The sequence below is a fragment of the Motacilla alba genome, chromosome 1 (assembly GCF_015832195.1).
Source record: "Motacilla alba alba isolate MOTALB_02 chromosome 1, Motacilla_alba_V1.0_pri, whole genome shotgun sequence".
Taxonomy (NCBI): domain Eukaryota; kingdom Metazoa; phylum Chordata; class Aves; order Passeriformes; family Motacillidae; genus Motacilla; species Motacilla alba.
This window is the reverse complement of record NC_052016.1, coordinates 98,545,498-98,573,483: the sequence shown is the minus strand read 5'-3', so window position 1 is coordinate 98,573,483 and position 27,986 is coordinate 98,545,498. Positions and strand designations below refer to the sequence as shown.

At 43.9% G+C, this 27,986-nt stretch overlaps 1 protein-coding gene across 6 annotated transcripts in view; it reads right to left on the bottom strand.

The window, feature by feature from the left end:
- Positions 1 to 24,110, bottom strand: part of ADPRHL1 (ADP-ribosylhydrolase like 1) — a 36,885-nt gene extending 12,775 nt beyond the window's left edge. The window contains exons 1-8 of one of the 6 annotated variants that reach the window (XM_038159806.1): positions 23,605 to 24,100; positions 19,652 to 19,816; positions 14,495 to 14,620; positions 11,790 to 11,930; positions 8,579 to 8,706; positions 5,025 to 5,157; positions 3,747 to 3,900; positions 50 to 2,017 (exon numbers count right to left, since the gene is read on the bottom strand). In XM_038159806.1, the coding sequence (XP_038015734.1) occupies positions 1,951 to 2,017; positions 3,747 to 3,900; positions 5,025 to 5,157; positions 8,579 to 8,706; positions 11,790 to 11,930; positions 14,495 to 14,620; positions 19,652 to 19,816; positions 23,605 to 23,818 (1,128 nt within the window). In that variant the 5' untranslated portion in view covers positions 23,819 to 24,100 and the 3' untranslated portion in view covers positions 50 to 1,950. Of the gene's footprint in view, positions 1 to 10; positions 2,018 to 2,985; positions 3,901 to 5,024; positions 5,158 to 8,578; positions 8,707 to 11,789; positions 11,931 to 14,494; positions 14,621 to 19,651; positions 19,817 to 19,937; positions 20,075 to 23,604 lie in introns of those variants that run through there. The other 5 variants (XM_038159781.1, XM_038159789.1, XM_038159817.1 and 2 more) reach the window with 5 other exon arrangements.
- Positions 24,111 to 27,986: the final 3,876 nt, after the last annotated feature.

Below are 27,986 nucleotides of genomic sequence, written 5' to 3'. Positions count from 1 at the left end.
CCTTAAGTACCAAGACCTGTTGCATGGGTTGAGTGTTTGATCCATATTCACCAGCCAGCAGCAGAAAATGAACAAACAGCTATGGCACCTATTTAGGGCATCTGCAGTTCTTCCAAGGAGACGTCACCTGCAAATGACCATCGTGACCATGTAAATCTAAAATGCATTTTGTGCCAGGGCAGTGGTACAATGACACTGAATTCTGAGACCACCACAGAAAATGGTGAGTCTGCCTTATCCTAGTGTTTGGGAAACACCATGGTTTCCCCTCAAGGAAGGAGGCCTAAGTAAGAGACTTCTCATGTTTGGGAGCATGACCGCCATTCTCAACAGGCTAAGTCATCATCCCTAATTTTTCCTTACTGTCTTTTCCCAAGTTGCATCCTGCTGTTCTTAAGCTATGTCATCTATCAATGAAACTATGTCATCTATCAACTGTAGTTGATATGACTCTATATCAACTACAGTCAATTCTAATTCCATTGGGAGTATCCAGACAGGTAGTCCCCATGCGCAGGGGAACCCCATGCCAGCAGAATTCACTTCCCAGCACTGTGAGCTATGCCATATGATACGGCAGATACTTGGGCTCGTCACGGATCCTGCAAAATGGCCTAACGTGCTTTATCTCCCTCACCCCTCTCTTCCCCTGGAGACGTTGGTTTCCACTCTTTTTAATGACTGGGATATGCCTCAATGTGCTGCTGGTTATGGAAGCTGGTTTATGCTGCTTCATGGTTTTCAGTGTCTGGAGGACAGACTAGTTGGACCTGTAGAGGAGGCAAGACCACCTTCAAAATTTTCCTGTCCTCTTGCCCCACAAATAATTAAGACACATAAGACAGGCTGCTTAGTTACTTATTTATAGGTTCTTTGGGGACACTTATCACAGGCAGCATCAGAGTGGTAACAGCCTAATATGCTAATGGGCAGCAGTGCAACCCTATCCCGCTGGCCGGCCTGTCCCAGAGAAACCTCTGCAGTGGATACTCCTGTGTCATGGGCAGAGGAGAGCTGAGCTGGCACTTTCTCCCAGACCTGCCCGCTGCCTCCTGCACCGGTGCCCTCCAGCCTTTCCATTCAGTTAGGGGTCCAGATGCTGCTGAGTAGCAGGGCGTGGTGGCATCCCATGGCATTTGCTAAAAGCAAACAGTTTTAGGATTTTCTGGTTTAGTGTCTCTGGCATGGAAAAGAGAAGGCCCTGTCTCCTGATCCTGAATTTCATGTTAAATATCTGATCACCATTTTAGGCACTCTGGCAGCCCAAAGGACTGGCTGTTGCAGGGACAGTGGCATGGGCAGAAGGAAACAGCACTATGGAGGCCTCATCAAAAAACAAGAAACAAATTGAAAAACACTGTCCTGCAAAAGCTGTCGGAGATCAATGAGATTGGTCAGCCTTACTGTTGATAGGGTCTGGGGAAATGGCCATGAGCTGGAGTGTGCAAAGTGCTGCATCTCATGGCCTCCCTCATCCCTGGACATTCCTACCTGTCTCTGTGTGGCGTTTGGTCCAACAACCTGCCCCTAGATAAGGAAGACAACCAGGAGCAGCTGTGCCCACTCAAAACGATGCGTAGGCCTTTTGAGTGTGTTCAGTGAAATGATGACCAAGGCACTGCTCACGCCAACAGCTGCAGAAATGGTGCTTTATAGGTTCAGTCCTTTTTTTTCAATGAGATTCTCTTACTGATCTCTGAAACAAAACTTGGTCTTGCCCAGGTTGGATAGAAGGTAAAGTGGGAAAAGTTATTAATCCCCTTAATGTTTGTCAGTGATTATTTTTTTCCTAAAGGAAGAAGAAAAGCCAAAGTACTAGAAAAAGTCCTACCTTATGCAGAATATGTTCTTCTCTCTTCTCTATTGCTGAATTTATTACAGGAGTGCTAGAGGCATCCTAAACTAGAAGCAATGTTTTCAGAAAGTCTTGGTATTCTCTGGCACCAAAAGCTACTGACACAATTGCTGCCTTTGGTTTAACACATCTCCAAAGCAAACGAGAAAGCACCTTGCGAAGCTGCCGAGAGAAAACATGCTACAACAACAGAGCGAGAGGTAACGCGGAGTACGGAAAACCTTCCCATACGGACATTGTCATGCAGGCCGCTATTCCTACTGACAGGCATCACCTGCTCCTGTGTCTGCCACAAAACATCCCAGTGATGATTCCAGCAAGGGCTTACACGGAAAAAGGCGTAGGAAAGTACTCATGTATTTTTAGCTATCTTTTTAAAACACAGTTCAGCAGCTGGAGAAAGACAGGAGAAACCAACACCACGTAGGCAATCACACATGGTGGAAATTAGAAAGTATTATGTAGACCTCACTTTCTGAACTTCTAAAGTAAAACAAGAGGTTAAATGTGGGAACAAATTTTGAGCTCACTTCTGTGTTATTTCATTGAGGATTCCAGATTTGTGCCTGTGCTGCTCTTTGGGGGCATTAGGATCTCCTTTATCAAGCCTACTGTTTGCTTTGTTTGTGGTATGCAACTTCTAACCCAAGCGTAGTTTTCTGGTTTTCTTGAAAAATGAGAAAATAAAAGAAGAAGGGAAAATGAGAAGGGGGGGGGAAAGGAAAAGAGAAAAGGAATAAAAAAGGACAAAAAAATTTAAAAATTAAAAAGGAAGAAAAAAAAGAAAAAAGAAAAAAGAAAAAAAGAAAAAAGAAAAAAGAAAAAAGAAAAAAGAAAAAAAAGAAATGTTGAAAAATAACTTGGAGAGGAAAGGTGAGATGAAGCCAGGCAAGGAAAGGCAAAAAAGAGCAAAAGATAATAAAATGAAGGAGGGAAAAAAATCAAAAAAAGGTAAAGCAGTTGTGACTTTTTTCTTCTTGGGGTTTTCATGGTGCTCAGACTTGTGAAATGTATCACAGCCTAACTGTTGACCTATTACAACTGCTTGAAGACCTCAGCCAAAAATTCTGATACTGATACAGCAACATATAATCTGTTCAATCTAAAAATAAAGACTGATACTTAGAAAATAGTGCAAGATTAATTTATTTACAAATATTTCAGCCAGTTATATTTTAGAAAAACTTTTGTTCTGAAGACTGAAGAAGAATAAAAACATAATTCAGAAATTTTAGACACATTGATCAGAAATTTTAGACACACTGATGCTTTGCTTGTTCCTTGGAGGTATTTTTAGTGTTGGCTTTTCCTTTTCTGGAAGCTTCTAATGTAACAATACCTTACACCACAGTGCTGATACAGGGATCAGTGATTCATTAAAAGCTAATCCATGAGACATTAGGTTTACAAGTGTCACAGACACATTAGATTTGAGAACAAGGAGGGACACAGTGGTGAAAGGATTGTCAAATATACAGAGAATATCCCCGTGAGTGGGTACTACCATTAGTTTTGCAAGAAAGCATTAGTTCTGAAAATTAATTCATATGTGTAATTACTGGAAACAGCTGTTTAGGAAGTGGTATTATAGCAAGTTAGACTGAAATCAGTCAAAACATGTTTTATTTATCTTTTGCCATTTGACTTTTAAGCAGCACTCCTTATATTTAGAAATCCCTTCATTTGTAAAAAACCCACAAATATCACGTATATCTAATCAGTCTAATGAATCTAATCAGTCTAATAACTCAGCTATCTTCACTTGCACGCAATGTACATAGAGCTCTTCAGACTAACTCAGGGTTACTTCCTTCACTATGAATGCCAGTCAGATATCTACAGGGTTTGATAGAATTTTTAGAGAAAGAGAAAATGGCAGAAACTGCTTTACTTTTCCTCCATGGATAGTCGGTAAAGATTCTCGCCCAAGAACTCGAGCCTCTCCCTTTGTTCCAGGTCCTGGTACAAGCCCTTGGGCACCTTGCTCAGGCCGTAAACCAGGCCGAACAGGCAGCCGGCGATGGAGCCCGTCGCCGCGCTCTCCCCTGCAGGTTTAAACACAATTGCAGTGGTCTCTTAGTGTCACCTTCGCACACGGCCAAAAACTGCCCTGCGTGGAGGAGGGAGCATTCCACACTGATGGAGGGAGCATTCCACACTGATGGAGGGAGCGTTCCACACGTATTCCTGCATATGGACTGCAGTGGGGGCGTGTTGGGTCGGTCCTAAAGGCTAAGGATGCCTAAAGCAAGAGAGTGATACCAAGGCAAGCACATGGAGATGCCACTGTGGTGTGCACTCCTGGGCTGGGGGCTCACTTGGTTTTGGGAAAATCTACCCCAGCACAGCAGCTCTTGCAGGCAGCTAGCCATTGCTAAGGACAAAGGAGGGAATAATAGTTCCAGGGGTGTCTACTACACAACAAAGGTTCTGGACTGGAGTGTCTCTTCCCTCTGCACAGCACGGCACAGCACAGTGCAGGCTCTAAAACACCCAGCCTTGCTGAGGAGCGTTGGTGCTCTGTGCGTGCAGTGCCTGTGGGCTCGTGCCTGCCAGGGTCTGCAGTGGGGGACTGTGAGCTCTCACCACTGTGTTGGGGCAGGTGAGACACCCAGAGCCTCTGCAAAGGGCTCACACCACCGAGGGAAGGAGCGGATGATTCAGCGCTGGGGTCCTACCCCCCAGCTATGCTGGCCTTCCCAAAACCCCAGCAAGATGAGTCTGCTAATGATAAAGTTCCCTCTCACAAAGCTGTAGAAGTACTTAATTGTGTGCCTCCAAGTGCTGGATTTTATTTGACTGGCACTTGTTTGGGTGCTGTATTATTTTTCTCCCTAACTTGGTTTCATTACACGCAGCTAAAAGGTTGTTTTGCCAAAGGTGCTCATGTTCTGTCAGGATCTGCCAACCTTTTAGAAAGCTGTACTGGACTTACTCCTCATGTACGTCTGGCAGAACCATGAGATGTAGATGGAGCAGCATTTGAAAAGCGCTGTGAATGGCTTGTGTGGCAGCTGCTGCCAGAAGAATGGGGTTTAGAGGCTAAAACCAGAGGTGAGAATGTTACAGACAACATGGCAGATTGGCCAACAGAGGGAGTTGACAGCCAGGAGGGCTCTATGCTGGCCCTGGCGAGGGAGCAGGGGTGGGAGGCACAGGGGACCCTCACCTCCGTGGAACATGGAGCGGTTGCAGAGCTCAGTCCAGTCCCCACCGCAGCCCATCAGGGCGTCGTACGCGATCATGGGGGCGTCGTGGCCTCGTCGTCCCCCCCGGCCTTCGGAGCTCCAGCGCCGGTACGTCTGTGGGAGAGACAGCTCTGTCAGGGCAGGGCACAGGAGCTGCAGGTGTGGGGCACGGCCACCAGCCCCTGCTGAGTGGGAATAGCTCGTTGGGCTGGGAAAGGGCAGCAGAGGCCGTGCTGTGGCTCCTCTGGTGCGGCGTGGGACTAGCCACAGCGGTGGCTCCAGCAGTCCTGCATCCCCAGGTGATGCCTGAGGTGCCGGTAGAAACCTGCACTCCAGCTTATTGCACCAGGCCATGAGGCTGGTTTAAGCAAGCCAGAAATGCCAAAAAGAAGATCAAGACAGATTTCAAGTTTTCATCCTAGAAATTCCTTATCATATAAAAAATTACGGTTGGTAAGGACATACTTTGTCATTACTGCCTCTGGGAATATTCTCAACTCCTCTTGTCACACGTTTGCACGCATTTCAATTAGCCAGATTTTCATGGGGGGTGAAAATGTTCTGATCCAATAATTTCTTTAGGGCCTTAGTTTCAGATTATGTAATTCAAGCCCCTTTCTTTGTCTTTTTCTTGCCAAGCCTTTTCTCTCCTCTTCTAAAAGCAGTTGTTGGACAAAAGGGAAAATAATTTGCAAATGTAGAAAACAGTTCTTCCCCAGGAGAAGAAGGCAGAAGAAAGAACTCCAAACCCAGTTTGGAGATTTGCAAAGGAAAACTGGGTTTTCTCTAGAGCAGATACTTCCAGCCCCAAATCCCCAAATTATCTCAATACGAATAAATGTATACTTAGAAAATATCGTCCTATTGAGAAATGGGTAGCTTTATTTCCTGAAGTTTATCTTACATTATGGCAAGTTGGATGTTGCTGGTTGGCTGGCTCTTGGCTGCTGCATCATGTATGAAGGGGTGGCATTTCTCCCTATTCACTTTCACCTGAGCTATTTCATACTTGGTGTGGTTTATCTACGCATACATCAAACATGGCACAGTTGGACTGCAGCTTCACTCCATGTTTCTTTCTTTCTTTTTTTTTTTTTTTTTGACAATTTAGAGATATTATCTATGCCTTTATGACAGACTTTCAATGCTCCCAATGGCAGGGGGGCTATTCTGGGTGTGCAGCCAGGCTGCTCAAGTGTCACCCCAGTTATTTCTCCTCATCCCTGATTCTCTGCACATGTCCAATGTCATCTTGCCTTGCTGAAACAGCTTTACATTGCAGATAGCTGTCCTGGGACTGAACCTGGCAGGACTTAGCTGCCCCAAGGCAGCGCTTCCCAAACTGCTTCATTCTCCTTTCAGCTCCAGCGCCCTTGTGCAGCCCTGTGCTGTGCTGTGGCACCAGCCCAGCTTCCCTTGGGTGGGCCAGCAAGGACCCAGGACTTGGATGGGGTGTTAGCATGCACTCTCCTGCTGAAAGCACTGAGCTGCTGCCAAGCGCAGGAGGTAATTCACATGTCCCCTCCTCGCTGTCAACCCCTGCCACCAGTAATTACAGCTGCCTCTGACTTCCCCACCCTTCAGAAGCTAGCCTGTTGGCAACCCCCTGTTGGCTAGCACTCCTTTTCCATTGTTTTTTTCCTCCCTCCTTTCTGAATTCTTTCTCCCTGCTGGTTTAAGCAACTCCATCTTAAGGAAACAAGGTCCTTATAGTCTAATTGTCCTGGATGACTTTGGTCTTGTTCCTGCCTTGTTTTGTAGCACATTGTGTCCATCATGGGAAAGTGAGTCAGGTGAGTATTTTGTTTGCAGAACCAAGGCTGATCCCACGTGTTGAGCAATGTCTGTCCATTCACTGGGTATCTAACATCTTCCAAAGGCATATCACTGAAAAATTATATATACCAGCTTATAGAGAATGTGGCCTTTGCTGTTAAGCATTTCAGGCTGTGATTTCTTTTTGGGAGGGAAATTGCCTTTGAAACATGCTTGGATCAATCGAAGCCACATTTGAGGGCTTCACTTTCACATACAGCTGGCAGAAAGGTGCACCTGGCCAAGCAGGAACATCTGTGGGCAAGAGTTGTGCCAAATACTGGTGCTCTATTAACTGCATGTGGAAAGGCAACTGGCTGTATTCCCAAACACAAGGGGACAGCTAGTCCGGAGGGAAGGCAAAGGGAGGGCACTCCTGGGAAAAAGGCAGGCAGAATGGTTACCTTCTCCTCATCTATTCTTTCCATGGCTGTTAGCACACTAAAGAAGAGTCTTGACTTGTGCCAGGCTATGATCTCTGCCTGGTGGGGGAGTTTGAGGGTCAATCACCATTTTTCCTTTCTTGTTCATTTTTCCTTTCTTGTCAAAATACATAGCTCAGTAGGCCAAAATAGTTGGGCTAGGGTAATGAAGGTAAATTTTGCTTCTGCATTAGAAATTCATACAGTTCTCTCTTCAAATGATCATGGGAAATTACTGTTTGCTTTAATCTCTCCTAAAGCTTTGCAGAGACTGCAGTAGTACTGGAAGGAATATAAAACTAGTAGCAAATTCATGGCACTGGATTAGTATAAACCTGGAAGGGAATATTGTTTATATTTACAGTGAGCAATTTCTTATTATCCACAGTCAATTGGACTTCCATAGGCATCTTTCACTGCACAGATAATCACCTAAAATACACAAAGTGACTTGTAAGCATAGAACTATACTTACATAATCTGGAAAAAAGGGATTGATTTATGGCAAAAAGTGTCAAGAACCACATATTTATTGCTTAGCTGCTAAGTGGAGAGCTTTGAGGGGTGCCAGCCCAGATCAGATAGCTGTAAACAGCAGGGAAGGAGACACATTATTTCTCTCGAGTTAAGAGGATATAACCAGCAAAGAAAAGATCATGTACATTATAAAATAGTATCTCATGGAATGTGGTGAAACACCATCTCTCAAGACACTTAAAACTAACTTGGCACAGCCCAGGTTGGCAGCGAATCAATCACTTGGGATGTCTGTCTTCTGCTCAAAGAACCAAAAAATCATTGACTGGTTTGGATTGGAAGAGACCTTTAAAGACCACTGAGTTCCAATCCCCTGGCATGAATTCGGACACCCTCCACTAAACATGACCAAATCCAGCCTCTAATACCTGGGGGTATTTTTGTCAGACTCCGGCCACAGCTCCGTTAGGCTTTAATGAGAGCCCCAGCAGGACATTTGCCTTTTCCACCCTCAGTCAGCCATGGCCCATATTTTGTCCCTGCTCTGGGTACCAGACCATTAAGCCTGCCTCTCTGCACTGTCTTCTCCCAGTGCAGCAAACCCAGGACTGGTGGTAACTGGTTTTTTTTAAGCTAACATGTACTGGAGTCAAGGATGAGAGTTATTTCTTTCTATCTTAAAATAAAATAAAATAAATTTAAAAAAATAAAAATCCTGACTACTCTGGCACTCTCATCAGTTGAAAAATAGTGGTGTGTCTCTTTGAAAATACCTCTGTTGGTTCAGAGCCATCCCAAGAACTTTTGGAAGTTGCAGTTACCTTTTCTCTCTCCTCTGCATCATAGTTTGCTGGAAAGACAGGTTGATTCTGATTTTCCTCATTGATTTCTCTTTCCTCCAAATAAAACTGCCACTTGGCTTCAAAGTAAAACCAGTGCTCTTGATATTCTGAAGGCAAAAGAAATTAATGATGTAGTGTTTAATTTCAAGAACATTTTCAGTTCTACTTTAACATATTTTAGGATAGTGACAGTTCTGACTGACATGAAACCCCAGGTATTTTACAGTAATGCATAGATACTAAGTATGTGTGGAGTGAGACTTCTAAATGAAAACAGAGGATGCAATGAAGAAAATACTTTCAGAATTTTGTGATATTTTAATGTAATTTAATATATATCAAGATGAAATTTTACAAGAATTTACTGAAGAGCACTCCAAGGAAAAGAGTCAACAAAAAGAAAATAATCAATTCTTTGTCAGTTTTTATTCCTTTTTGTGATTAAAGAATATCTAAAAATGCTTCCACATTCTTAATACAATTTGCCACCTACCTCAGTTATCAATTTTTAATTGCATAAATTCTCCAGTATCTCTGTTCTATTTTTGTTGCATTTATTGTGTGATCATTCAGGAAAAAACAGATAGGAAAGTCCAAAATTCTCGTTTGCATATATTGTAATACATATCAAATGTAGCAAAGGGATAAATAACACACACATCTACTACCTATGCCCATAGAAATAAGCCTTTTTTAATAACAATGTTTCTGTCTCCTTTTTTTCTGTCACTTTGGGAAGTGATCTCTAATCATGCTCAATGTTCCCCATGTAAATAAACTTATTAAATTTAGTTTATTTTCAAGCCAATGCTGTGGTTCACCCTTTTTATAGAGGCTTAAAAAGGCATCTAGGTCAGCCACACTGGACTGTGAAGCACATACACATGCACCTGCCTGCAGAACTGAGAACTGAGGGAAGCCCTGCCTGGCAAGCTGAGGTGGGTCAGGAGTTAGAGAACAGTGAGGTGGCCTGCATGGCTAAGTGTGCCAAGGCAAACTAGCAATTTGGGATGGGACTATGGGTGCAAAATAAAATTTAACATTCCCACTTTTTCCCTGTCTCTCTCCTGCTTGGCTGTTCAGTGGTGTGTGCTGCAAGTGGCTGAGAAGCACGCACAAAGCACAACCAAACCATTCACCTGAAAGATGTAATCTGATTTTCCTTCTTTTCCTAAAATGCCACAGTGGTGACTCTGTTTGGCAATTAAGATCTTTAGGGGGCTTTTTTGTAAAAATCCAAGCTGCCTCGTAGGACCTGATACTTTCACAAGGTTGTCAGCTGCCAGTGCCCCAGCCCCAGCCACTGATGAGCATTCAACCACGTGCCCGAGACACCTGGAAATGCCCAGCTGCCCTTTTTCTGAGTCTATGAACCAGCTTGGCCTCATTCCAAAGAAACCGTTCACCAGAACCCTAAAAAAGGGAGGTGTTTACAAAAACAGAGTGAAAGGGCATTTACAGCCATCAGGCCAAGGAGAGCATCCAGATGTATATATGGCATCTAGAGGAACACAAATGTAAGCAAAGCAAATGTAAACCATCGACACCCACTACAACAGCTTGTTATGACAGTTTTTGGAAATGTGGATGACCTGATCCGTCTCTTTCTTTTTTGTTGGCTTTTTGTTTGTTTGTTTGTTTGTGAGGGTTTTTCCCCTAATTCCCCCATGACAATAAACCATAAATGCCTCAAAACTAAATATTTTCTATGTAGCACCTTAACAAGCAAGGTGCTTGTTCCACAGTTTCAGAAATAGAGGGATCAAGCAGGTGAAGGAGATTTTTGTTGGGTGGACCTGTAGCATGGTCAGAATCCCATGCCACTAACCCTAGCAAGGCTCTGCACCATCCCTTGAGCCCAGCTGAGGTGATGGTCACATTCAGGTCCATGGAACCATTTGGCCAATAATTGCAACTGGATATCAGAGAGGGGTGTAGAGTCGAACTCTCTGTGACATGGGTAACAAACTCTCTGTTTGTTATCCATGGGCATAATATAGCTAAAATAGGATTTTCTAAAACTGGAGGACTCTGTTTGGCAGGATTTCTTTGCAGCACATCTCAGCAGCCAAGGAGCTTAACTTTAATGCAGGACACTTTTCCCGTTACCAAAATAGGACGAAGCTCAACAATACGGGCACTGGCTGGAGGGCATGCCTCAGGAGCCCAGCACACATACCTCCACACGAGGGGTCTTGCTCGAGTGGAGTGACAGGGACCTGCTGCAAAGCCACTCAGAGAGAAGCTCAATCACATTAATCCTGCACCTGCTCCTCATGGGTCTCTGCTAAAAAAATCCTGGTGTGCAATGAGGCACAGATGAAAACGCAGGGTCTTTCAGAAAGCCTTCCTGGGGCTCCTTTCAGATTTTGAAGCAGCAGCTTTTCTTCAGGGGAAAATTTTAATTTCTGAGTGCTCTTGAGTAAAGATATCTATAGAATTCAATCTTTCTCAACAGCTGTCCCTTAATCTCTAACCTTGATGTTTCAATGTAGTGATACTCGTCTGTCCGTGGCAGGTCTCGCCATGACAAACATTGCTCCCTGGCAAGGGGGGACTAAAGAACCTTTGCCCCAAAGACCACATGCATAGCAATAATAAAGTGCAGTATCGAGTTCAGTAGTTGGGTGACAGTTGTTTAAAACAAGCATACGACAGGTTTTATCTTAAATATTTGTTCAGAAAAGCAACAAGTCAAATCTGAATTGTGGTCAAAAGCTAACTCTTGGTCAGAAGGCACCTGCAGGTGAAATTTTCCTGGCAGGATGAGGAGTGTCAGTGGTTTTCCTTAAGGAAGATGTTGAACTGCACTAACTGATGGAAGGCAGCTGAATAATTAATCTCAGCAGTCAGTTTGCCTAATGACCTGCTAAATATAATTTCCTTCCTCCCCCCTGCCCAGCAATCTCTGAAGATTCCCTAAAAATAAAACTGTGCAGTAGGGCATGGTCATTGCTATTTTGCTTTGTATTTTTGCCACCAATACACCAGGCAACTGACTGGTGGTAGAAGAAGGTGCCACCACCTGTGAAGAGCTTACTTCTCCAAGCAGAGAAAGTGGGAAGACAACCTCTGGAGAGAGGAGACAGGGGAAAGCAGCAAGATGTAAAGACTAGGGAGTGACATTTCTTCAATGCCTTTCAGCTAAAGATAGCTTTAAGAAAATAAACATTTGATCCAGACTCAGTACCTGCCATGTGACGAATGGTCTTCTTACAGTATTCTTCTGCCATGGGCACAACCTTCATCATCTCTCTTCCCCACTGCGCAAGGGGTTTCCCTTGTATTGCATATGCCACAAAGAGAGCTGTGCAAAGGGACCCTAGAAAACCTGGAATTCACAAATAACGAGGATTACCAGTGTGCATCTGTGCTGGTACCATCCTTTTTGTCCTTGTTTTTCCTCTTAAAATCACCAGCGGTATGTCTTGTGGCTGTCAGGTAGATTAACAAATGTACACAACCCATCTCTGCCTGACTTGTGGCATGTTGAGATTATTGGCTAATGAGTGCTGCTCGTTGGTTTGCGACTTATCTTACATGGAAGGGAGCTTCTGTTCTCAGTGGTGTAATGTGATAGAAATTGAGGTAGGGGTCAAAAATAAACATCATCTACCAATGGGATACTGAAAATCTTCTAATTGAAGTCACATGAAATAATTGACTTGTACAAAGTGATTCAATTACAGGCTATATCAGCTTGTTTACAGCATCATCCAGCTCAAGAGTGGTGGTTGCTAGATCTGACACTATTTCTGGCTCATTTGACTCTAAGACAACAAACCCACGTCCCCTCAGAAGAAAGAAGAAATTGTCCAAGAAAGACATGCTGGTCTTCTACTTTGGTTACAAATATGTCAACATTTTAAATATTACAAATGTTATAACTGTTGATGGGCACTCAGCACTTCCATGACACCAGAAACAGTCGGCTCATTTCTTCTATTTGCTTGTGCTCTTGGCATTCTGGCAAGGGCAAAAAACCAACCTGGTGCAGTGTGCAAAAGAAGCTTAAGAAAACCAGTCAGTCATCTAAATAAATCCTAGCTGAGCAAAGTATTGAGGCAGGTGCTTCTCTTGATGCATGGGTCCAAAAGTGTTCACTCATGCATAGAGGTAATCATGAATTTTGTGTGCTTTGCTGAAAGTAAAACAAAATTATCTTAGGAGGTGACAAGCCCAAATGAGGTGATTACTACTTCCCTCTGCCACAAGACTTGCAACACTGGGTCAGGCCCAAGGCACATCCAGCTTGAGTCCCACAGCTGTTTTCATAAAGAATAACAGCCCGTGTAGACCCAGCCCAAAGGATCTCACTCAGATAGACAGCATCTAACCCAGATGCCACAAAGATCCTTGAGGGCCACATTTACTGTGAAGGTGGCAGCAGAGGGTTTAGAGTGTGAATCAAAGGGCTAGCAGGGGGCAGTGGGACAGCTCACTCAGAGCGTGGCAGAGGCTGGGGTGTGCCCTGAAGGTTTCCAGGGGCTGGCAGTCTCCTCCTGCTCACTCCCAGGCTGCCCACCCACTGTTGCTGTCGCCCTGCTGCCCCTGCTCACGGCAGCCCTCACACAGCCTGCTGCTCCTCTCTGGGGGAGAAGGCACACCCAGCGAAGGAGTCTGCCTCTGTAAGACAGAGGGAACCCCAGAGTGAAGTGGTTTGGCTTCTCCATTCCCCAGAGCAACGAGGCTAGTTTTAGGGGCCATTCTAATTACACAGCTTGTTAGATTTTGACAAGACAGCACCTTTGCCTGGTCTCCTTTGACCCCAGGCATACCTGTGGACTTTGCAGCTGCCTGTAACAGCAAGGTCTGAGGCTTCACTGTGCATAACATGGGCAAGTATTTCCTTTGTCTTCATGTTTCAGTCCCAACTGACACACTGATTGGGTTTTCTGAATCTGAGTTATGAGGATCATAACTGGCATTTCCCTGACACATTTCAGGATGGTAGTGAGTGCATGTGGCCCTTCCACCCCTCTCCTTCCTGCCTTCCTGCTGTGCTACTTGTTTCTTTTCCCAGCTGAAAACTCTTCCTGGATGTAATTTCTCATTGTATGGAAGGTGTCTGACAACCTGGATTCTCCTTGCTGCCATTTTCTGGGTCTCACAAACCCTTTCTGGGTCTCACAAGCCCTTTCTGACACGATGGACACAGTCCACAAGCAATCTTCTGGCTGCTAATGCACCATGGACTTTACATACCAGCCTAATTTTCTGCTTTGTTTTGAATGTTTTCCCCTAACTTTATGGCATCCTAATGACTTTTCTGACTGCTTCGTAGAACTGAGTGTGTTGAACATGTCACCATCCATTATGGTTTTATTTATTGCTTTTTGAAACAGACAGAATGAATACATGTTTACACAGCATAAAATTATCCAAATGACAGACCTGAATATTAAAAACAGCATTAAATCTGCTTGTTTAGGTTTTGTTTAGAAAATGTTTCAGATGGTATCCTAAAATATGTGGAGTTGGGTTTTTTTGGCTTACTACCTTTACCTATAGTGATTGGATATGACAAAATCAAGAGAAAAATGTTGTTACCACCTGAACCATAAATTTGCATGGTAACAGTGAGTCATCTAGATACACGTGGATCCTAAAATTTGATCAGGGCAACTAACATGAATATGTGTTGGACAAGGCAGGTTATGTTTACATATTGGGATTTTAGGAGAGAAAACAACTCTGCTGTTGGCATAATATACAAGCAAATATATAAGCCTACATAAGTAATATACACATGTATGTATCAACCAAGCAAAGTTCAAGCTGAGGCCTTGAAGCCTGCAAAGCAGCAGTGGGTTAACCAGGGGAGTTCACAGGAGCCACTTTAGTCCCTGCAGAAGAGCAAAGCTGCCCTAGGGGATGTCAGAGTGCAGGCATTACCTGTGGGATGGTTGTGAGTCATTCGGCCACACTCAATGCTCACTTCAATAAGTGACTCCAGCCTTTCTGGCTTCCAGTATCGCATCCCTAAACACATGGCTTTTGTGGAGGCTCCAAATCCAGAACCTAAAGCAAAAGGATAACACCATGCATTTAAAAGGAGGCTGATCTCACACAAATATGTTGATAAAATGTGAGACAAGCACACTTCATTGATTCAGCTCATGTGTGGGAAGGGAACTCCTCAGGGAATGGAAATTACCATGCAAAATGAGTTACAAGTTTTGAAAGTTTCTTGCGAGGAATTTTGCTCCTACACAGTCATTCTGGTTTTACAGGTATATTCCAATATAATCAAGTGCTGTGAAGACCATAGTGGGCTCAGAAAGCCGTGTGCTCCCTTGTTCACAGGATTTGTTTGATTCAAACTCTCATCCCATCTTCACTCATTTTTGGCTGACATTGCTGTTTTGCTTGCTCTGGGTACCCATACCAGAAACAGAACTTTGAGAAACAGATACATTTCCACACACCCTTATTTTATAGTTGTAAGCACACAGCTAAAACACTTCATATGAGCTTCACAGTTCACCTTTCAATTTTAATGCACATTTCATCTTGGAGAGCCTCACCAGTTTCTGCTACATCCAAAAATAATGTGTCCAAAGGAAACTAAAGGCTACTGAGCCAAATCCTACAAAGTTAGGCAATGTCAGAACTGAAGTTTCCCATGTGACCTGAAATTAGTGCTTGTTGTGCTACAGCCTACATTTACCAAGCTTAGTCTTGGGAACCTCCTAGCCCGAGTAGCACAGAATTTGTTTATTGAAGAGCTAATTCAGAATTTCTTTTACTCCTTAGCACTGAATGTGTGATCCCAGGTGTTCAGTTTTTAAACACTTCATTGAATGGAGTTAAACTTACTAATGAGTTTCTCTGCAGTACTTATCGCAGTAATTTTAGGATCCCAGAGAAGTTTTAATGAGCTTATCTTCACCAGGCACCAGTGAGGCGATTATCTCCTCTTTGCAGCTGGTGAGCCAATTCCCAAAAAAGCATTAACTAATTGCATGCAACCACCCCGAGATGGATAGCCTTCTATTTTTCAAGGTACTTGGCATTTTTCAGCGCTGTCTTTGCTCAATCACACTTCCCAGTGACCTTGGGAATAGCTGAGAACAATCAGCATTTCTCTTCCAGGTTCCTGGAAGATAAGGGGCATATTTATGGCACCTAATTTTAGCTTATGTGAACCTGCACTAGGAGCCTAATCCCCTTGTCTTTCCCAGGCAGGCAGCATGGAGAAAGGCAGTATGTCCATTAGTGTGTATGATGGCACAGTGGGAGGAACTTGGGGGCCAGAGTGAATTGAAGCAGCAGATGCCAAGGAGCCAGGGTCACAGCTTTCAGTCACTTATCTGGAGAAGGGCCCTCAGCTGCTCCACTGGGCTTTGTCTGCTGTGACAGCAAAGCACCAGGGGCTCTTTTGGAACACCTCTTGCCATCAAGTCTCATGCCAAGTGGCTCCAGCTCCAATGTCCTAAGATTAGGAGTGTGATCCAAGTGGAGTAGTGGGAGTGGCAGTGAGATCTACTTCAAACCAAACTGAAGCCTGAGCCAAACCAACATAAACCACCTTCTGGCATTTCCAGGTGCAATATCAGAATTTGCCTCTTAGGAAAAGAGTTCTTCCTCTCCCCTAGAGCAGCTATCCCGGAGCAGATAAAACTGTCTGCCTAGCCCACAGACCACGTAGAAACCACAAGGAAGAGTCAGGAAGGAAATCCAGTCTTCCAGGGCACCTCTCAACTGAGAGAAATATCTCCTGCTTACAAGACCTAACTCTTCATTAAATCATCTGCTGCCATAGAGTAGCAGATGCAAGTCTTCACTGTGCAAGCCTGGTTTCTCCAGAGGACACAGTCCATGCTGGTTATCCAAGAGGGAAGGCTCTTGCACTACACAAAGCTGCTAATTAAATAACATCTCTGTTTATCTGAAGTGGAAGATGTACTACAATAATCTGACTGCTGGTCTGGAGGAGCTTGTCTTTCCCACTTCATTGTGTTCCTACAGTCTGGGAAGTTCCATTAAATCCTTCTGCAGAATTAGACAAGTAAACTTGGTAACAAAAAATTCCATCACATGTAGTAACATTAAATCCAGACAGAGCTTCAGGGAGCTAACTCCTATGTCTCACATCTCACCATTTGAACTAAGGACACAAGGGACAGCAAGACTAGTCCAAGCAACAGGGGTGACACATGTGGCAATGTAAAGACTGTCCTCCATTTTCAGACCAAAGGTCAAGCCAACTCATCATGTCTGACAATGAAGAGGATACTCAAGAAGGAGTAAAAGAGAAGTACAATGACATTATCCCTTTGTACTGGCTAAGCTGCTGACAATTTGTCTCCCTGATCCAGGAGGTAGCTGGCTATTCATCTTTCTGCTAAAAAACCCTTGAAGGCTTTTCCCTGGATGAATTTGCCCAGCTCATTTTTGAACTCACACGAACTGTACCATCTGCAAATTGGAAAATGCTTATACAGCTTAGGTAGGTGTTGTATGAAGTCCTTTTTTTTTTTTTTGCTTTGAGCTCATGACCTCCAAGTTTCATTAGAAGTCCCTAGTTGCTGTCCAGGAGGAGACAGTGGATTTTTGCTGTACCTATCCATGTTTCCCAGTTATTTTCCTTTTCATTCATGCACTAGATTATTCTTTTTTAGTATGTCATACCTCAGTGTGATTTTCTTCACTCTACACCTGTAGAAAAACAAAGGGTAATGGATGCTAAGCCCTGAAGAGGATGTGCCTTTTGTGACTACAGATCATTCTGCATGAAAACTAAGAGCCCAGCACCTTTATCTCCTGTGCATCTGCAGCTTAATCTTCTCTTCAACTTTCCCCTTACTTTCCTCATTTTTCCTCACACTTTTCCCTCATGCTCCTCTGCCAATACCCTCTGCAAAAAGTTCTCAAATGCTTCTAGGAGGCCCAGAAGTTGCTTCCACAGCTGCAAATAAAGACCTGCTTGGATGCAGCAGTCTCAGTCTGAAATCCATCATACAGGTAGAGCCCAGCTATTTGACTCACCATTTGGCTGGCCTCTTGCAGTCACTCCAAAAGCAAATATCTGGCTCAGGAGGTACTACCTTATTTAAATTTTGGTTCCAGTTCTACAACATCAATGATTCTCTTCTGAACAATTAGAAGTTTTGGCAATGAGTCAAAACATTTTTACCATGTCTCAGAAACAGCAGACTCACCTGCACGAAAACTTTAAACAAATACTTACAGACAAATAGAGGCAAACACTTAATGGGGAGAATTTTAGCCTTGTGCTTATCACTGTTGTAAATTGTAAACAAGCTCTTAAAATGGAAGGTGTTAGACAATCTTGGGCAGGTTTTCTGGCGGTCACAGGAATCTCATCAGCCTTTAACATAACCCAGGTATCTCTGCAATGAGTGTGGCAACGAGCATGACATGAGGTGGCAGAGATGCATAGGGCAATTTGACTTAGGGATTCAGTGTGCTGACTAAACCCACAAGAATTTGAGCAGAGAAGCATCCATAAGCAATGCAAAATTACCTAAGATAAGTCCATGAATGTTGGCACATGAATTATTGCTGGAAGCAAGATAAGATAGAATGCCCACAGCAAATCAGCCTTTTGGTTCCAGCCCATCCAAAATACAGTCTGACTGCTAGGCATTCAATCCCAGGCATTCAATGCCTGCGGCATGTTTTTGCCTCAAGAAGAATTTTGTGCAAATTCAATTAAAAGTTAATTATGTCCATAGCAGTGTTGGGTCCCATGGAAGACAGAATATCTCCACTTCAGGTTCTTCTGCTCTCAGGGTGAAAAAAAGGCTTCCTGAAATGTTCTGGATGCTCATTTTTCAGACCAGATGGAGAAGATGGCTTTTAGCTGCCAGATCTCAAGGCAGGAATAAATTTTAGATTCTTCTAGCCAAGAGTATCCCCAAAGCAGATAGTCCATCATGGAAAGCTGGGGAGGAGGAGAGCTGAAAGTAGAGTGGTAGCTCCAACACTGCAGTGGACCAGGCAACAGCCATACTCAACTGCTTGTCAAACAATGTTAAGAGCTACTTGGGGCTAGCAGCAGCTCCCACAATTATTTTCCCCAAATTTTATCCACTGTCAGTCACAAAACACATGACACCTGCCAAAGGGGTGCTTTCTCAGATCTGGCTGGCTGATAGCAGGGTGGGAAGAATACACCCTTTTCACTCCCAGCAGCTGTTGTGAGGAGCAGGGGACAAGTGAGAGATGCTTTTTTTGTCAGAGAAAACTGGCTGCAGAGACCCAGAAATAGCCATGGCATTGTGCCACCGGGTCTTTGCCATGGTGTTGCATCAATAGGCAGCTCTGTTGAGGCAGTGTGTTCTGCAGTGGCTGAGTGTCACACCGACACAGCCACCATGGGTGTGAGCTGACACCGTTTTTGGCTGTCTGGGTTCCCCGTCGCTGATAATGGGGTGTCTCCACAGGCTTTCAAGATGAATTGCACTGTGTGTATATGTGTGTGCACGTAGCTGCATGCAAGGTATTTAACTTGAAGTGGAAATTTTATTCATTGTAGAAGTAAATAATCATAAAGGGAAAGAAAGAGGGGTTCAGGCATAGGTAAACCAGGGTAGGAATATTAGGGATCATCAACAAAACAATCATAGTTTTTAGCAGGGCATCCAAATGGAGAAAAGTCTCTGCTTTCTCTCCAGTCAATGTGTTGGTGCTTAGAGCAATTTACAGGCTTGGCATTTTGTTTCAGATCTGGTGTCACTGAAAAGATCCAAGTGTACAAATGTTTAAAGGAAAAATGGCAGACAATATTTCTTAAAATAACCATTAAACTCAAGGACAAAGATCTGGACCCTGAGGCACAGAGCCAAGGACAAAGTCTCTTTAAATAGATGTTAAAGAGGGAGGGGTTTGCTTACAAGAGGACACAGTGACCTACAGAAGGAATTCTTGGCAGATCTCTTGTCATCCTCAGGCGAGCATGGAAATGTTTCAGGGGTGGTGGCCTTTGATGTCAGGGGGGAAAAGGAAGCTATTTCCATATAGCCACAAACACAGAGAGCATGCATTATTCCAGGCAGGCCCTCTACAAGGAAAGTGGTGCCATACCCTTTTCATTGAAGGGCGTGTGCCAGGCCAGAAGGTGGTTGTCTGGTTTTAACTCCCTGCAGCCTTCGATGGTGGCAGGGTCCGGCCGCCTGCCTGACAGCTTGTCCACAGCATCCACGTAGCGCTTCACCAGCTCCCGGTACAGGTCTTCCAAACACCAGTAATCTGCTCAGAGCAGGGAAGAGAAGGTTGTTGTGTGAAGGCAGAAGAGCAAAAAAACACAGATTACATGCAAGCAAGCTCACTGTGCATTTGAGAAATATTCCTGTTTCCACTTCCAACATACTGAGTCATGTTTCTGGTGCCACTGTCACATTTTTACACAACCCGACAGCAGGCTGGAGGGAGAATGGTCCTGACTCTCAGTTCTCATCTTTTCCTCCTTTCCTTTCCCCATTTAATTCCTTCACTGGCATGATGAAGCATTCTGTTAATCAACAGTAACTGCTGAGGGCCTTTATTTAAGCTCTGTGGTGTGAGGTCATTACAGAGATGATCGACTGTCAGGTGACAGCGTGGCTGCCACAGCATCTGGGTAAAGCCAACTGTGCCTGGCTCAGCCTCTGCCTTCACAGATGCAAATCCAATTTAAAAATGAAAGTCTTTTTTATTACAGAATCACTTTAAAAGATATGTATGACTAGATAAAAAAAAAAAAAAACCAAATTGCAACTTCCTTTTTAAAATCTGTATGTTATATGTATTTTGTGTAAAATTTGTAGGTCTTTCATGCAGGGCTCCAAATATCTTATAATATCATGAATAGTGAGGTTTAAAAAAAAAAACAACTATAAAAATCAGTAAGAGTAGTAAATCCCTACTGCCTGAAGGTAGTTTCCAGCACATAAATTTCTCTCTGTAGTAAGTTCACTAACAACATCTGTTTATAGATTATTTTTACAAAGTGCTACAGTCTTGCCTAAGAAGGAACCTTCCCTCTGTTAAACATAGACTGTTTCTTCAGTATTGCTGCTTCTCTTGGCTGATGTTGTCTGTGGTTGGTCTTGAAGAATCCTGCCCTTGACTCCTGTCAAGAAAAACCTTCCCCTGGCATCTATTACAGCTGTGTAATCAGGGGGAACAGAGGCCAGAGGATTTATCCACTCATATATTTTCTGCATACTTAGAGAAACCCCATTTAATACTTGGTTAGTTGCACAGGTTGAATGACACAGCAGGGGAAGTTCTTCTAAAAATATCTTCATTTTGTCAGAGCAGGTGAATTCTGGAAATCCACAATTTAACTAATAAGAAAGTTTGGAGAGAAAAGAAGAAGCAAGAGACATCCCGAAGTACCAGTTATGGAGGCATGCAGAAAAGAAGATGAAGGGTAGAACAAAGATTCCTCTGCTTTCACATCAGATAATACTCTACCAGTTACACTGGCCATCCCATATATAATCCTGAAGAAGCAAGACACTTTCAAGCTGCCAGCTCTTTCCAGATTTAGGAGTCAGGTGTCACAGTTTGTCCAGATGGGAGCCAGGAGCGGGGTTTATTGCCTGGCAGCTCCTGCATTAGAAACCTTGTCCCCAGGCACAGAGTCCCTGTGGTCCAGCACCTCCAGGCTGTTCAAGCCCACCATGGTTCCCATGCCTGGCGTCAGATTGCTGTCTCAGCCATCGATAGGACAGGTTCTTTCTTTGGAAATGAACTCTTATTTTTTTTTAACCTGTGTGTAAGCAAGAGAGGAAAACCACGGCGCTTTTGTTGTTACAGAGGTAGGTTCCCTGCGTTTGATGGTGCTGTCCTTGTTCTCCCTTATAGGACAGACTGCTCCTGGGAGCAGATGTTGTGTCTATCCTTCATTGTCAGATCAACCTTTCAGCCAGGGCACACGGTGGATTTGGGGAGCAGCAGCTCAGTCTGCAGCAGGGCCCACAGCCCCGGTCGCTTGTGGCCATGCCCCTCCTGGGATGCTCTCCGTGCAGCTGCCAAAGCGCTGGCCAAAATCCCTTCCGCAGGTGAGAACTGCCTTTGTCTTTAACACGAGCCTGCCCCTTGGCTGCTGCCTCAGCCTCAGGCTGGGAGCTCCCCCGAGGGCAGTGCCCCGACAGTGACAGCAGGACTCCATGGCTTTGAGCCGCGGGCATGTTTGTCCCAGCCTACAAACATCCCGCAGCTGCCCGCAGGTGAGTGTCCGGGGATGCTGTGGCCAGCAGGCAGCCAGCCAGGCAAACAGGCTGTGCAGGGAGCAGGGCAGGGAACGACAGAGATATTTTTATTGCTTATTTCCCCTCCTTTTTATTTTTTTCTTTTTTTTCTTTTCTTTCTGAATCTGTTTCCACAGCAGTAGGGGCAGGTGACCAGGGCTGGTGGCAGATGCCTTCAGCCTCACAGACATTCACCTTCTTCAGCTTCACTGTTGACGAGGGTGATTTGGCACCTAGGCTGGGCCATGAGCAAGCCATGGGGCATTTTTGCATTCCTCATGTCAGGAGAAGATGCTGCTGCGGGCAGGAGAGGTTCTTGTTTCCCTTGTGGGAAGCAGGAGAAGGACTCATTTTATCCCACTCACCAGCATTGCTGTGAAATGAAGATTTTTTTTCTAAAATTCCCTACTCCATCTTGCTGTTTCCTCTCCAGCCCATGAAAGCATCTTTTTAAAATGCTTGTCGGATCAGGTCAAAGAAATGAGAGTGGAGTATAAACACAGTCAATGGAAAAAGTAGTTTAAACTTTTTACTTGAGAACAATTTACAGGCTGCTGTACTTAAGAAAAGAATTATTGTTTTACTGTTGGTCTAACTTGATTACCCAGAAGTTATGATTTTAGAGGGTTCAATAAGCAAGAAACATATGATATGTATTTAATCATAGCCTATATTCAGAAATATGCTTGTCATCTTTTTTCTTGATAGGCTGACAACTTGCCCTTATCTTTAGTGTATTAGCTACCCCTTAAACCATTGGTTAGCTAACAGCCAAGTATGAAGTGTCCTACACACTCTTCAACTGATCTCTACCTACTAAATTTAGAGCAGATTGGAAGCAGGCAGATAAAGGAGTGAAACACTAGCACAGAGGAAACCTCATTGATGTGAAGGATACTCTGCGGCATTGGGAGCTTCTGCTACCAGTAGTTATCCAGTTGTATGAGTTTTGAGAAAAATCAGGAATGCTTTTACAGAGATTTAAGAAAAATGGAATCATTCTGAAGAGGCAAAGTACTGTTGAGAGGCCACTGTCTTCTGGTGTACTTTCTATGATCTCGCCAGTCTCAGAAAGCTCTAGTCTGATGGGTAAGGTGTCGATACAAATGCTTCTCATCTTACAAAAGACTACCCCCACCTTAAGAAAAAACAAATGTTCTCTCTCAAACCATTGTGATTTTAGAAGACAACTTAATAACTTCCACTATTCTGACAGATTTCATTATAAATACAGTGTGTTAGGACACTTTTTGGACTAAAGACATGGAGCTCTCCTTATAAAACAAATAGGTTTTTGCAGATGCAACCCTTTGTTTGAGGGGCAGCAAAGAGGAGACAGCACTAGTTCTTTTAGTCTGACAGAGGTACTAAGGTAACTCTACTCCAGCCTGGACACAAACATGTGAAAAAGGCACTCAGAAGAATTCTTATCTGTTACAGAAGACTCTCTAGTGGCTGTATTATTCCCTGATGTACTCCAGCATACAGATAATCTACTTGGCAATTATTTTTGTTATGCTGGACATGTGATATTTTAGTCTTTTACCAACTGTATACCTCTAGGTAAAATACAGGAAGAGTCCCTCCACACTCCAGAAATCAAGAGCCCCCAGTTTGTGAGACGGTCACAGGATTGTGCTCATGGAGCAGCCAAACTAATGCACATTATCATTCACAGAAGCAGCATTTCGGACACGCTTTCTCATGATTTCCCCAGCAATCAGGCTTATTCTAAGAAATGCAGCAGCTTCACAGCTCTGTTCCTCTGCAGACCGCGGTCGCTATTCCCGCCGTACCTACCTGTGATGACAGCCTCAGCTGTAGCCATGTGCATGAGCGTGTTGTCACTTACTGGCCACTTGTCAGGAGAGAGCACCAGGTTCTCAAGCCCTCCGATTTCCTTCAGCTCCTGCTGGATTTTTGCGCCTAAGGCATTGTTTTCGCGGGAGAAATTGCGATAACCAAGAGCATCCCCTACCCCAGCCAGAACAAGTGCAGCCTTAAATTTATCCATGCCCAAGACACTTTCCACTTTCCTTTTTTCCGAGACAGCCACCGAATCTTGATCCTCCTTTGTTCCTTTGCTTTCAACTCAGCTCCCCCGACACTTTATATCAGCCATTGTGTCACACCAAGAGCTCTCTCTATAAGGCAAGGACTTCCTTTTCTGGCTCTGCAGATGCCATCTCTTGTCTGGGACCCGACAGAGAGGAAATATTTCATAACCCTGGGATTTTGCAGGGGCTTTGTTCAATGAAACTGTGAGAGCAGACCTGCAAAAGCCCTGTTTCTGCAACCCAGCTTAAAGCAAGCCAGGAGATCCTTAGCCCTACCCAGCCAAAGTAACTCTACACCCAGAAAAACAGATGCCTCCACAGGGGTGCTTATTTATTCAACAACTTGTAAATTAATATTTTTTCTTCTGCCCATTTCTGATATGCTGAAGTCAGCCTCCCTCTCAGGGACCAGTCAGAAGTAAAGGCTATTATAAAAGCAGTCTTCCAGGCTCTGCACACTCTAGAAGGAAGGATTAAGCAGTAAGAAATCTAGTGAAATGCAGATAACCTCTCCCATTTCTAATTACACCCTATGGAGATATTTTGTTAACAGCTTTCTTGTTCTGTTCCACCTAGTACAAGAATGTTCTGCTAATTCACTGCATCCCTGGATAAACACTGAGCAAAACACCATCTTCAATTCCATGCCTCTTACTCCCTGGCAAAGAGTGATTTTTTCCTAAAGCTTGGCAAAGAGTGATTTTTTCCTAAAGCTGAGGTCAGTCCACGCTTCGACTCTGGAAGGAAACTATTTTGAAAGATATATTGAAATGGCATCCTGTGAGTCTAATAAAATCCTAAAGATTCACAAATTACTACTGCATTACAGACAGAAATAGAAAGGTAAATATAAGCATAGAGAAGTAAACAGAAAGCACTGATTGACTTGACTGTAATTTTGATAACTGATACCAGGGGAAAGGTCTTTGTTTTCTTTGATCTTTTTTAGAGGGCAATACTGGTTGCTATTCAGATGGGAAAGGCCAGCAATGTAAGGGATGCATCATCCTAGTACCCAAAGCAACAAGTTAATAAGCAATAAGTTAATCACAGTCTGAATTATTGACCTGTGTAGAAATATCTCTGAACTTAATGGATTTTCAGGACACAGAGAAGCATTGCCATGCCTGCTCTACATTAGAAGAAAGAAAGTGCCCAAATGGTGCAAGTAGCTTCTGTTAGAGCACTCTTGTTTTAAAGGTTGGGATTGGTTAACAGAAGTGCTGTAAAGGACACTGAGAGTGTGTTTCCATTGCTAGAAAGTAACAGTGCCACACTGAAAAAGCCAAAAAAACAAACAAAAAAGAAGGGAGAAAAAGAGGACAATTATGCCTTAGGGACCAGAGGATATGCAGGGACAAGTGGGGCACAGCCAGCCTGCTCCAGGGCTGGCTTGCCACAAGTGGTGGATGCCAGCGCTGTGTGGGGCAGGGGGAACAAGCCTCATGTCCCACAACCAGAACATTTACGCAACACAGAGGTAATCTTAGAGTCACCCCTGCACTGCAGGTTGCCTCACGTTCCACGTGTCTGAAAACAAACACTAAAAATGGAAAACCAAGGCCAGGACAGCATACAGAACACACCAGGCAGGAGCACTGACGTTGACATCTCTGTTACAGGTCCCTCCACCCCTCTGGGGCACACACCTGTTCTCTATTCCTGCATAGCATCACGGTTTGGAGGCACGTGGGCATTTGAACTTGCAAAGCAAGGACAGGAGGAATCACCTGCTGAGACACTGTAGTGAGCTAGGAAGGGCCTCATCAGATGGAAGGTTCCTCCCTGAAAATGGGCAAAGCTATTCTTAGTTTTCCATTTATCTTTTTCTTCCGAATGTGGCTGGCAGTTGCACTGCCCTTTTGCCTCCCATAGACTTCATTCTGTTGCAACACGACACACTCAGCTGCTCAGAAGACAGCCCAAATTAGGTATAAGGCTACAATAAAAACCCAGAGAAAATTTCAGAGATTTTCTATTTTTCAACTCTGTAAAACAGAACATGCAGCAAAGACATTTTTATGTATTTTTTTAATTACACATGATCTCCTTTTCATGTGGTACTTCCAGCTACTGTGAGCTTTCTGAGCAGAGGTAGGCTAGACACACTAAACTACCCCTACTCCCTACAAAGGAGACAATTGTTTGTAAAATACACCTACAAGTCTTAAACAGAGATAAAATACAGTAATTCCATGAAGATGGGTAACTATTCACAATAGGAAAAAAAAAAAAAGACCTGAGCAGAGCTGGCAAAACTATTTGGTAAATCATATTAAAATGCATCTTTGGTGTCTTTTCATTAGTGTACACATGACAGCTTTCAGATGGGGAGAATCCATAAAAAAAGGAGTGGAAAGGCAGGACAGAGAAAAGGCTTGTCCGTGTTGGTGGCAACACACTGTTGTTTCAGTTCAACTGCATTTGGAACCGGAGGTGAGAACATGAAAGCAGCCTTTGGCAAACGTAGCTCCTCTGCCTTCTCCAGCAGAGGGAAGTGCATGGATGGGCTCCAGGCCCAGGACACAGCCTGTGCATGCTACAGGCACTGAGCTCTGCTCCGAATCAAGGAACTGGCAAACAGAGCTGGACTGATGCTGTGTCCACAGAAACCCTTTTTAAGTTAAAAGAGGACTGCAACCAAATTCTTCCACCATGAGTGAGTGATCCTTTGCCATTCAAAGACACTTGGTAGAGAAATGTTCTTGATTCCAAGGTCACCCATCCAAAGGATGCAGAGCCATATCCAGGAGAAGTGAGGCTGATACCAGGTAGGTGCCAGACTTCTGTCAGAGCTGCATTTTTACAGCTCTTGAAGTGAAGGATTTTACTTGAGCATCAAGATCATTCCTTTAAAACACAGTTATTGAGATCCAGGGAAAAAAAATATACTGGTTTTACTAAATTCTTTAACAATGGAGATGAATTATTTCCATACAGCTTTACACCACTGCCTTGAAAGAAAAAGAATCCTTGAACACCACAGGATGGAGTTCTTCCTGACTGTCTTGACAGAAAGCTGAGGTCATGACATGAAACCTATAGGGTTTGCCAAACAATAGAGTAGTTAACAGCTGAGAAAAGGAGGCACAAAAAAACCCCATGGGAATTGGTCAAGTATGTGCACCAACAAGAGGAAGTATCTCAATACTCAATCAAAATATGAATGCCCCTGAAATTCCCCAGCACTTCTCATTAAGAGGTGAACATTGCACCCACTTGTCTGAAATAAAGTATTTTCTGCATGTGGTTGTAGAGGCAGCTGCGGTTGCAGATCCCTCTGTCAACAGCTTAGAACCAAAAAGTTAATTTTAGAGGTGCGTCACTGAGTTCTACCTGGCACACTGCAGATAATGAAAAGTTCAGAAAACATATTTTGCTGAACTGGTTTATGGCTGTAAAAACATGACACTTTTTCAGAAGGGCTGTGCCTTTTGGTGAGTGAGATCCTGGCTGGTATCAGATGAGGGAAGTTACTGGTGCTGACGCTGTAAAGAAAACAGGCTTGCCATGGTTCAAGTATCAACATCTGCAGCTTCACTGTCACAGGACATGGAAAACAAGACTTGTGCAACACCAAAGCAGCCCGTGGTTGGTGAAAGCCCTGGAGAAGGATGGCAGCTGGGTGAAGACAGAGGACAACTTACTTATTTTGACTTGAACTGATTCAGAAGAGAATTAACGATAGGTGAATGCATAACTCTGAAGGTCTTGGCACAGATTTCTGAGTATGCTGCTTCTCCAACAGAGCTCAGAGCCAGGACTGAGCAACACTTTCCTGCAATTACAGCTCCCATTGCCAGCACAAGTGAATGACACAAGTTGTGGGGAGTCTGGCGACCAGCAGAAACATGCAGTGAATACAGTACTGCAGCTAAACATGTCAAGCCTCTTAAAAGCTTAACGGTGACACAGATGACCAAACCAAACATTTATTAAGGCCATTGAAAAATGAATGAGTTACATCCTTACCCTCTTCTGGCTGGTGGAGTAGTAACACGAGAACCTAATAAAAGAACCAGAAAACAACAATAACCAAAAAAAAACCCAACAAAAAACTCCCACTGGACCAAGACTTCCAAAGCAGAAAACTGACAAGAACCATACAGACATCTCACATGACTG